Source organism: Schistocerca americana, chromosome 4 (assembly GCF_021461395.2).
Source record: "Schistocerca americana isolate TAMUIC-IGC-003095 chromosome 4, iqSchAmer2.1, whole genome shotgun sequence".
Classification (NCBI taxonomy): domain Eukaryota; kingdom Metazoa; phylum Arthropoda; class Insecta; order Orthoptera; family Acrididae; genus Schistocerca; species Schistocerca americana.
The window spans coordinates 561957599-561969696 of NC_060122.1; the positions used below are offsets into that span (position 1 = coordinate 561957599).

Below are 12098 nucleotides of genomic sequence, written 5' to 3' on the forward strand. Positions count from 1 at the left end.
AATGGCCACTGCCAAACTGTGGGCAAGAGACAGCTGGGCCATCCAGTTGCTGAACATGCTGCCCAACACTACGTGCTTCACTTTAGTGACTGTTTCACAGACTGCACCATCTGGATCCTTCCTACCAACATCAGCTTTTCGGAAATGCACAGGTGGGAACTCTCCCTACAACATATCCTTTTTTCTGATAACCACCTTGGCCTCAGCTTTCGCTACTCCCTATACCCTTCCCTGCTCCCACTCATGCCTTCTGTTCTGCCAACACAATTACATTCTTTCTTCCTTCTCTACCTCTCTCCTCTCCCCTCTCCCCTCTCCCTTTTTCACTTGAGGATGACTGCCTTTCAAGAGGGGAAACAGAATTGAGCAGCAACAACTCAACAACTTTGTGGATAGCACATTGGAGAGGATGCAACTATGTTATAATGAATAGTGTGGAGCATCACATTATTGAATGTTACACATCATCAGATTCGGATTTCATAGACTGCACTTTTCAGAATAAATTATTCATTCTGCAGTGGTGTGTGCATTGTTCTGCAACTTCTAGGCACATTAAAGCTATGTGTCAGATCAGGACTGAAATCCAGGCCATTGGCTTTCATGTACAATGTTATTACCATTTAAGTTATCAAGGCATGGCTCATGAGTCACCAGCTGTTAGTCATGCTTGGTTCGCTCAGTCAGGAGGGGCATTACTGGGAAAGGCAAAGGTCTGGGTTCATGTCCCAGTGTGGTGTACAGTTAACCTAGGAAGCTACCATATGCAATCTTGAATAGACTGTCCTTATTTCGGTTATTGTTTTACATTTATTCACTGGCAGTGGCAAGAAAAGCATTTCTGAAGAAGAGAAATTTATTAACATCGAGTATAGATTTAAGTGTCAGGAAGTCGTTTCTGAAAGTATTTGTAAGGAGTGTAGCCATGTATGGAAGTGAAACATGGATGATAAATAGTTTGTACAAGAAGAGAATAGAAGCTTTTGAAATATGGTGCTACAGAAGAATGCTGAAGATTAGATGGGTAGATCACATAGCTAATGAGGAGGTATTGAATAGGATTGGGGAGAAGAGAAGTTTGTGGCACAGCTTGACTAGAAGAAGGGATTGGTTGGTAGGACATGTTCTGAGGCATCAAGCGATCACCAATTTAGTATTGGAGGGCAGCGTGGAGGGTAAAAATCGTAGAGGGAGACCAAGAGATGAATACACTAAGCAGATTCAAAAGGATGTAGGTTGCAGTAGTTACTGGGAGATGAAGAAGCTTGCACAGGATAGAGTAGCATGGAGAGCTGCATCAAAACAGTCTCAGGACTGAAGACCACAACAACAACAACAACAACACTGTACAGTTACTTTTTAGTTTCATAAGGCTTACGTTTGAATCTTTGCTCTCCTGAAATCTAAGTCCACACATGTTTTCAGTTATGGAAGTGGTGTGCACAAATTTTTGAGCAGTTTTATAGCCATTGCATTACCACCTTAAGCAAAAAGATGAATGAACTTACAAACAAAATCTGATCCTTTAAAATCTGTTTCTAATAAAATTATGTAATAGTTCTGCTTTGTAATAACTGCAAAATTGTTTCCACACATCTTACAGTGCTTTTATCATGACTATAAAAAAAACCATGTAAAGTTACAATATATATTTGTCAGGATAGTTGTAAACCTGTAATGAATTAAATGAGCTGAAATGAAATATATGGATCTCTGGGCTGCACATGACTCATGCGGTATCTCTGATAGTAGCATTCAGGAAACATAGGCAGCAATAATGGGATAACTTCTGGTAGCAGTGTTTGGAAATAATTGGTGAAAATATCAGTGGAAATGAAAGTTTGGGGCAGGTGTGGACATTTACTGAGACAGCCTAATGGTTTGGATGACTCGTTACAAAAAAGAAATCTGGGTTTGTATCCTGGTCTGGCACAAACTTATAACTGTTACTACATATTCATTAGTTCTCTAACACTTAATGTTTTATTTATAAAGCATGCTACACTAAGATATGATGTGTATAAAATGTATGTCCAATATATGTTATACAATGAATATACTGCAAAGATTACACTAGACGAATAAACAGAATTACTAATGATAAAATGACTAACATTACTCTACAAAACCATTGACCCAGCTTGTTACACTCAGTAATTAGTTTTTAACAGCTAATGAATAAAAGTGTCTTGAAGCTAGTGTCATGCACATTAAGATCAACAAGGCATATTTATAGACCAGAGTAGGATCAGAGTCACATTGTCATATTGACTGTACAGCCATCAGTGTAACAAGATGTGTGCAATAGCAAATAAAGCTATTTACCACATAGCCAGGTAATGATTCTACATCTGCTGATGTACAGCACAGGTAGTTGGGGAAACTGTGCAATCTGTGTTGCTTTCACTAATTGTACAGGTTCAACAACAATCATCTCTCATGATATGATTATGTCTGGAATAGAGGTATTGTTTTTCTTTGCTTCAGAGTGTATCTTACACTTTGCGGTAGAAAACATGTTGCAATATGACAGATTAGAACTATGTTGTAGCAGGATCTGAATGTGAATCTTTGACTTAAGTTGGTATCTGTAGTTATATACTAAATGGGCTGTCCATGTATATCATTTTTACTGCACAAAGTTTCAGTCTGTCACTTGTCATCTCACAATTTTAGAAATTGGTGATTTTTTCTGATCTTATAACAAGACAATACAACAAGAAAAACAGATATCTGTGACTGAATAAGGAAACAATGTTATCTGTGCTTATATCACCTCCACAGATGGTTACTTATGTGTAAATAAATACATTTAGACTATTAGGCAACATACAGTTTTATTTGAATAAATGTTATTCTGATGTTCAATTCTTGCTGTGGTGTAAAATCATTCAAAAATAAAATGGCAACTCACCTAAGAGAATTGATTGTCAAGTCAGGCTTTTTTTCCTTGTTTAAAGTTGATTTCCTCAAACTGAAGAAAACTGTAATTTTCTCTTTGCAAATACATGGAAAACCTACTTAAGAGATACTCCATTTGAAAAGTAAGAAGTAGTAAAGCAAATCATTGGGAGAAGTTACTATCATCTCATTTTGTGAGAGTGGGGTGCCATATATCACTTTACATAGCATATACAAGATTAAAAACTTACCAGCCCTGCACAGTGTGAACAGAATGTCGGCTTAAAGTAAGTTGTTTCATGAAATTCATGCTTGAATCCATTTTTCAATGCATGATAATTAGCATGAATAAAGTATGTTTTCATTTCATCTTTGCTAATCATACCATCACTGAAAGTAAGTAAAATTTCAAATTTGTTAGGGAAGCACACATAAATTGAACTAAAACTAATATTTTCTATAGCAAGCTACTCACTGGTCAGCATCTAATACACAAAAAGATGCAATGAAAGGAAAGTTCTCTGCAACAGCTTCAAATTCTTCATGAGAAATGTATCCATCATGGTCATTATCATAGTTCTTGAAAACAGCTTCAACCATTGCATTGACATGTTTCTCAATTGTCTGTGCATCTGGAGGAGGGCATGGATTAGATGCCCATTCAGCAAAGAGCACAGACTGAGTAGGTGAACACTGGGGCTGAAAATAATAGGGAAGATTGTGGTATATGTGGCTTAAGTTTGATTCTGTAGTGTATACATAATCATTCTACATATACTCACCGAAGAAGAATTTCTGGGTTCTCGTGCAAGTGATAACTCGTATATTTCATCTTCAGTGTAGGCCAAGTCAAGTGACAACTGAAATGAGCACAGTCAGTTAAATTAATTTTCCTATTTATAAATTTTAAATTGCTTATGATTATTGAAGGAAATTTCATAAAATTCTGGACTGAAAACCTGATAATTGTTTGTGTCTAGAAGAACCTATGGTAACTCCCTATTACAACAGAGCATTTATGAACGATCAGTATCACAGTGGAATTTATGCATATATACTGACTTCGGTTTGTTAGAAAATCATGTTCAGATCTTATTTCTTCCACTATAACAGAAACATGTCTACTCACCGAGCACATCATATGTTTGATGAATGTTTGGTTTATTTGGCACTCAACTGTGCAGTCATCAGTGCCCGTATGAAGTTCAAATTTTTACACAGTCCAATTTTTTCACAGGCTAATATAGTCACTGTCACGAATGACGACGATGAAATGATGAGGAGAACACAAACACCCAGTCCCATGCAGGGAGAATCCCTGACCTGGTTATGAATCAAACCCGAGACCCCGTGACTCAGAGGCAGCAACACTAGCCACTAGACCATGAACTGCGGATGAGCACATCATATGGATTTCTGTATTTCACATAGCATCACATATGACATGCTGAGTGAATCAAGATCTTGATGATTAATAAATGCACTGTTATCCTTATTGAGATATCATTTGAATTTACTTATTGACTTACCAGAATTAAATGGCTGGGAAATGTAATTAGCTTCATTTCAGAAGGTTACAAAATCATTCTTTATTGTCAAATCTTACAGGATTTTAGAAGTTGGATTTTAGCAGTTGTTATGATAAATCACACTGGCTGGCCAGCACAGTTTTTATGATATGCTTGTCCCTGTTTGTGATTGATTCCTTTTGCACTATTTAAAAAAAAAAAAAAAAAAAAAAAAAAAAAAAAAAAAAAAAAAAAAAAAAAAAAACAAACAAAGTGTAGAGTTCTAATTTGCTTTTACAGTTTGGACATAGGGTTTGGTATATTTGAGGCTCCTGTGTGGATACTGCTTAGGGTGATTCTGGGAAAATAATCAAAATTATAAATTCGATTTGTGCAAATATCAATCAAAGAGGAAAATTATTCTTTGGTGAAATTTATTATCAAAATTCAGTTGAATTGGATAATGACAGTAAATTACTAGAAAGAAAACTGATCTTCTCTGGCTTCCAGTGGTACTGGTGCAAGAATGAGTCGAGTATAGGCCCGCAAAATTACTTAATCATCTGCCCACAAAATTAAACATTTTATGGCCAAGATAAAAATTTAGAAATGAAGTTTAAAGTGATTTCTTCATGATAACTTAATCAGTACCATACATTAAACAAATTCTTAAATAAATGAAAGTTGTAAGAGAAAAGACAATTGCTTACCTTGTAGGGGAGGTATTTTTACGAGACAAATGTAGGGAAAGGTGTTGATTAGGGAAAGCAAACTAAAGACTTTGATTTATTGGCAGAATACTTAGAAAATGTAAGAGGTCTACTAAAGTGGCTGCTTACAGTATGCTTGTCTGCACTTCTGCACTCTTGTGGAGTATTGCTGTGCAGTGTGTGGTCCGCATCAGATAGGATGATGGAGGACTTCGAAAAAGTTCAAAGAGGGGCAGGTCATTTTGAAATATCATGAAATAAGGGAAGAGTGCCATGGGTGTGATACACAAACTGGGGTGGCAGTTATTAAAACAAAAGTGCTTTTCATTGTGTCAGGCCCTTCCCATGAATTTTCAAACACCAACTTTCTAATCAGAATGTGAAAATATTTTATTAATGCCCACCTACATAGGGAGAAATGATCATCATAGTAAAATAAGAGAAATCAGAGCTCTCACAAAAAGACTTAAGTGTCTTCCTACACGGTGTCTGAGAGTGGAACAGTAGAGAGCTAGCTTAAAAGCAGTTTGATGAATCCTCTGCCAGGCACTCAGTTGTGAATTGCAGAGTAATCATGTAAATGTAGATGTAGATGATTCCTTTAGCCATACGGTCAAACTTGAGTTCTCCTTGCAACATACACACTTTTCCTCTGATTATTTCAACCCAAATAGCATAGATAATTAATGATCTCATATGTTACAGGTAGAGAGGATTTGGAAGAGTTAGGAGACAGGAGGGAGGAGAGGTGAGATAAAAGGAGAGGCAAAAAGGACAATTAAAGGAGGCAGAGGAAATGTATAAGTGTTTGTATGATAATGGGAATCTACATTTTTTTTACAAACAGCATAATAGTCTTTTACACTGTTTTCCACAAAGATTCCAGAACTCTCAATTCTTTTATTATGGCAGGACATGTCTGCTAGGTGGTATCAACTGAGAATATGCAGCAAAATCACAGATTTCTAAATGAAATTAAGCTGGGTTGCAGTTCCCTCAGCTACGTGGAGGTGACAGAATTGTAACTAATTAAGCCAAGGAGAGGGAAATATGCTTCACAAAAGAAAACAAAGACAAGTACAAAGTGTAATGATAAATATATAAATACTTTTTAGAATGATCATTGTTTATTTGTACCATGATTTTCAATTGAATGCCTAAAAATTCATGGACAGTGTAACTAAGTACTGTAAAGTACTGTAATATAACGTACAATGAAATAAAATTTCCTAATGTGTCAAGTGTAGGTGCAAGGATATGAGATATAACTACATATTATCAATTTTCTGCAAAAATGGGCCTATGGTAACAACACTGAAAAGTGTTCTTAAGAAAAAAAATTGCAATGGCCTTCTTCAGAGCAAGATGGCTATCATATCTGTAAAACTTTATTGGCTCTACAATACAACAATATAATAGGCAGTTATGACAAAAGGGAGAGGGTAGGAAGGAAGCTATTTGTGGACCATCCACCTTGTAAATGATTGGCAACAGTCTGCAAACCAGTGCTTGGCTTTTGGTGGGCATGTTGTCTTCCTGGTGTATGTGAAAATGCATAGTCAATGCCTCTAAAGCTGTTTGTTTGCACTGTCACATCCATGCCTGGTAAGGCTTCTGACCCATGCCCACAAGCAGACTGCTGAATTGGGATAGCCACCAGCCAGTACGCTGGAAGTTTATAGCCATCCGCTCTATTAAGTTGTTAGGCTGCTTAATAATTTCATCTGCCTTTTGTATTTTGTGTTGGTGCATCCACAACTTTTTTGCCAGCACATGGGCTTCCTGGGACCTAATAGGTTGTCCACAGTCCTGCTCTCAGTGATTCATTGTGCTGTCCCTCCGTATAGTGTTCATGTTTTGATGCTAGTGTGCTGACTGGCCTCATTGTCTAACCTATGTAGGCAGCTCTGCACTCACAAATAAGCTCATATACTCTGCAGTATTAAGTTTGTTCACTGCTCCCTGGTGGAACCTCTCATATCGTGGACCCTGCAGCTGCTGCAAAAAGCAGTTGCAACCTCATCAGTGGAGGACACTGCCTAGCCATTCACTGATATCCTTGCTTATGGCAGGTGCACTAGTGAAAGCTTCTTATCCTTGTCTTCCTCTCTTGTTTTATTCCGGTTGTCTTTGGCTGTTTCTCTTAATATTTTGTTATCTTAACAATTGGTTTGAAAGGTGTGCTGTAGCTCAATTTTCCTTTGATGTTAGTATCACTTATCCAGTAGGCCAGTCAGTCAGTGCATGCAGAACAGAATATTTCTGACAAGGAAACCTCCCCATCACACCTCCCTCAGATTTAGTTATAATTTGGCACAGTGGATATGCCTTGAAAAACTTATCACAGATCAATCGAGAAAACAGGAAGAAGTTGTGTGGAACTATGAAAAAATAAGAAAAATATACAAACTGAGTAGTCCATGGGCAACATAGGCAACATCAAGGATGATGTGAGCACAAGAGCGCCGTGGTCCCATGGTTAGCGTGAGCAGCTGCAGAGTGAGAGGTTCTTGGTTCAAGTCTTCCTTCGAGTGAAAGTTTACTTACTTTATTTTTGAAAAGTTATGATCTGTCCATTCATTCATTGATGTCTCTGTTCATTGTAATAAGTTTAGTGTCTGTGTTTTGTGACCGCACCATAAAACCATGCGATTAGTAGACGAAAGGACGTGCCTCTCCAATGGGAACCAAATCCATTTGATCGCAAGGTCATATGTCAACCAATTCCTCCACAGGAAAACACATCTGATACATTCTATACAACACTGGTGACGGCATGTGCGTCACATGACAGGAATATGTTGTCGACCCACCTAACTTGCACACTTGGCGAATGGGTAAAAAGATTCTTCTACCTTGCCCAATTTCGGTTTTCTTGTGGATGTGGTAATCACTCCCAAAAAAGTGATGAAAACATAAGAGTGTGTCACATGAACTGCAACAAATGAATGCAACAGTTTCACAGTCGCACAGTTTTCTCTGGGCTCTGTCAAAATATATGTTTTTAGCGTTTTCAAATTTTTCCGTGTGCAGACCGTCAAATCCTGTATATGTCCAAGAAAATCTGAACAGGTCCTAGAATTTTGGAAAGTGGCGTTGATATGTGAGGGTGCCTGAACTCTGATAATTATCTGAAAATAAAAAATTAAACTTTTCACTCGAGGGAAGACTTGAACCGAGGACCTCTCATTCCACAGCTGCTCATGCTAACCACGGGACCATGGCGCTCCTGAGCTCACATTATCCTAAATGTTGCCTATCTTGCACATGGACTACTCAGTTTGTATATTTTGCTTATTTTTTCATAGTTCCACACAACTTCTTCCTGTTTTCTTGATTGATCTGTGTTCAGTTTTTCAAGGCCTATCCACTGTACCAACTTATAACTAAATCTGAGGGGGGTGCGATGGGGAGGTTCCCTTGTGAGCTGGGTAATGGTAGCTCTCCATGCACAGGTGCTGATTTGTGTGGTTTGGCTTCCAGTATGCTTTGTGTCCCCTTCTATCACTGGTGGTTCTACATATGTCCATGTCCAAAACTGGTAATGCGCCATTGCTTTTGGTTTCGTGTGTGAACTTCATATTCTTTTGCAGTCTGTTTAAGTGCCGAAGGAAGTTGCCCAACTCTGCTTTCTTGTATGGCTAGATAAAAAATGTGTTGTCTACATACTGCATCCAACAACAATGGCCTAACAATATAGAAGCTAGGGCCATTTGCTTAGAAGCTTCTATGAAGATGCCTATTGCCATTCCATCTAATTGTTCATAATATTTTCCCCACCGTGTGAAGTACATTGATGACAGCATAAATGCTGTTGCCTGTTATTGCATCTATGAAGCTCCAGAGATGCTGTATTCTTTCCCTTAGTAAAGCATGGCTGGCTTGATGATAAATGGTTCTGGCTTTTCTAGTATCAATTTGTAGTAATGTCCTGATGAATTTCAGGATGATGTGGTGATCATGGAATCTTTAGAGGAATGCCAGGTCATTCAGCAGTTTCATCTTCCTCTTCTTTAGCAATTCCAGCTTCTGTGTGTGAGAGAAGAGGGCCTGCCGACTGGGACAGCTGCAGCCAGGATGCTGGAAGTTTGTAGCCATCCTCTCTATTAGTGTTATCAGGCTGCTTAATAATTTCAGTCATCACTCATCTTCACTGTTGTGAGGGAACCTATAATCTGACTTGAAATCCAAAATACATTTTTCACACACACACACACACACACACACACACACACACACACATTTTTATGAGATATGAAAGGATGAAAGTTGCATCATGAGAGATGAAAGTCACATAGAAACCTCCAAGGACTAATAAGAAATCAAACCCAATAACTTTGTAATACGACTCTGACACTCAGTTAAAAGAGTCACCGAGCATGCAAATAAGGGATAAAGTTTCCAGATATTTGAGAAAGGCAACAAAGGACTGGTAATTTTGATTCTCATCACTTTTTAATATTGTACCTTTCTTACTGATCAGCCAAATAGCTCCCAAAATGTTCTTGTCACACTGATTCCATGCTGAAGAGTCACAACTGCATTGAGAGTGGAACCTGGGAACAGGACAAATAAGGTGCAAACACTGCCACTGAGGAATCCAATTTCATGACAATCTTATGAATGATTGGTGATATAATTGAAAAGAATTTAGGGACTCTCATAAGGCCACCGATGAGGAAATATATTCACTGCAGAATAATATGCTGAAGCAATAAAAAAGGGAGAAATGATAGGTTGTAGTTAAATACTGAAATTGGATGGAGTTATTCAATTGCTGATGTATTTTAGTAGCTAGATTGTAGAGAAATTATGGGTCAAAGTAGATAAATTGTTACAACTCCTGAACTACCAGGAAGAAACAAATGTGACTGAGGAAGGAAGTTTTGTGAATGTTTTAGCTTGATTAAAGCCAGTAGTAGTAGTAGTAATAGTAGCAGTAGTACTACAAGAAACCTACTGTTTCATTCCAATGTGCCCAAAATTGTAACTCTTTTGACTACAACATTAATGAATAATGACTGCAATGACTTATAATACATTTATTTAAATGAAAATGGTGAGATTTTGTGAAATGTTGTGGTCTTTAGTCCAAAGACTGCTTTGATGCAGCTATACGTGCTATTCTATCCTGTGTGAGTCCTTTCATCTCCAAGTAACTACTGCAACCTGCATCCTTCTGAAACTGCTTACTGTATTCATCTCTTGTTCTTCATCTATGATTATTACTACCCCCCCTTCCCCCTATACCCCCCCCCCCCCCCCTCCCAATGCCAGTGCTAAACTGGTGATCCCTAGATGTCTCAGAATGTGTCCTATCAACTGATCCCTTCTTTTGGTCAAGTTGTGCCACAATTTCCTTGTCTCCCCAGTTCTGTTCAATAGTTCCTCATTATTTATATGATTGACCAATATAATCTTTAACATTATTCTGTAGCACCACATTTCAAAAGCTGCTATTCTCTTTTTGGCTAAATCATTTATCATCCATGTTTCACTTCAGTACATGGCTACATTCCAGACAAATACCTTCAGAAAAGACTTTCTAACACTGAAGAGCCAAAGAAACTAGTACACCCACCTAATATTGTGTAACACCCCTGCGAGCATGCAGAAATGCTGCAACATGATGTGGCATGGACTCGACTAATTTCTGAAGTAGTGTTGGAGGGAAATGACAACATGAATCCTGCAGGGCTGTCCATAAATCTGTAAGAGTACGAGGGGGTGGAGACCCCTTGTGAACAGTACATTGCAAGGTATCCCAGATATGCTCAATAATTTCCATGTCTGGGGAGTTTGATGGTTAGTGGAAGTGTTTAAACTAAGAAGGGTGTTACTGGAGCTACTCTGAGAAATTCTGGATGTGTGGGGTATCACATTGTACTGCTGGAATTGCCCACATCTGTCGGAACACACAATGGACGTGAATGGATGCAGGTGATCAGACAGGATGCTTATGTAGATGTCACCTGTCAGAGTTGTATCTAGACGTATCAGGGGTCCCATGTCACTCCAACTGCACAAGCTCCACACCATTACAGATCTTCCATCAACTTGAACAGTCCCCCACTGACATGCAGGGTCCATGGATTCATGAGTTTGTCATTATACCTGTACATGTCCATCCGCTTGATACAATCTGAAATGAGACTTGTGTGACAAGGCAACACATTTCCAATCATCAGCAGTCCAATGCCAGTGTTGACAGACCCAGGTGAGACGTAAAGTTTTGTGTCATGCAGTCATCAAAGGTACATGAGTGGGCCTTCAGCTTCAAAAACCCGTATTGATGACATTTCATTGAATGGTTTGCACACTGACACTTGATGGCCCAGCATTGAAATACGTAGCAATTTGCAGAAGGGTTGCACTTCTGTCTTGTTGAACGATTCTCTTCCGTCATCGTTGGTCCCATTCTTGGAGGATCTTCTTCCAGCCACAACAATGTCAGAGATTTGATGTTTTACTGGTTTCCTGATATTCATGGTACACTTGTGAAATGATTGTATGGGAAAATCCCCACTTCATCACTACCTCAGAGATGGTATGTCTCACTGCTCATGCGCCAACTATAACACCACGTTCAAACCCACTTAAATCTTGATAATCTGCCATTGTAGCAGCAGTAACTGATCTAAAATTTGCACCAGACACTTTCATCTTATATAGGCATTGCCAACCACAGGGCTGTATTCTGCCTCTTTACTTATCTTTGTATTTGAGTATGCATGCCTATACCAGTTTCTTTGCCGCCCTCAGTGTATATTCACTGTTAACAAATTTCTCTTCTTCAGTAATGTTTTTTTTTTTTCCATTGGCATTCTACATTTTATGTCCTCTCTATTTTGGCCATCAGTTATTTTGCTGCTCAAATAGCAACACTCATCTACTACTTTAAGTGTCTGATTTCCTAATCACCTAATTTAATTCTACTACATTCCATTACCCTCGTTTTGATTTTGTCGAATATCAAAGT

General features: G+C 38.3%; 1 protein-coding gene across 4 annotated transcripts in view; it reads right to left on the minus strand.

Moving 5' to 3' along the window:
* The window catches only part of LOC124613906 (ras guanyl-releasing protein 3-like), a 423950-nt gene that overhangs the window by 39263 nt on the left and 372589 nt on the right, over window positions 1–12098 (minus strand). For all 4 annotated transcript variants that reach the window (XM_047142653.1, XM_047142656.1, XM_047142655.1 and 1 more), the window contains exons 9-11: window positions 3684–3761; window positions 3377–3600; window positions 3153–3291 (exon numbers count right to left, since the gene is read on the minus strand). In XM_047142653.1, the coding sequence (XP_046998609.1) occupies window positions 3153–3291; window positions 3377–3600; window positions 3684–3761 (441 nt within the window). The remainder of the gene's footprint in view (window positions 1–3152; window positions 3292–3376; window positions 3601–3683; window positions 3762–12098) is intronic.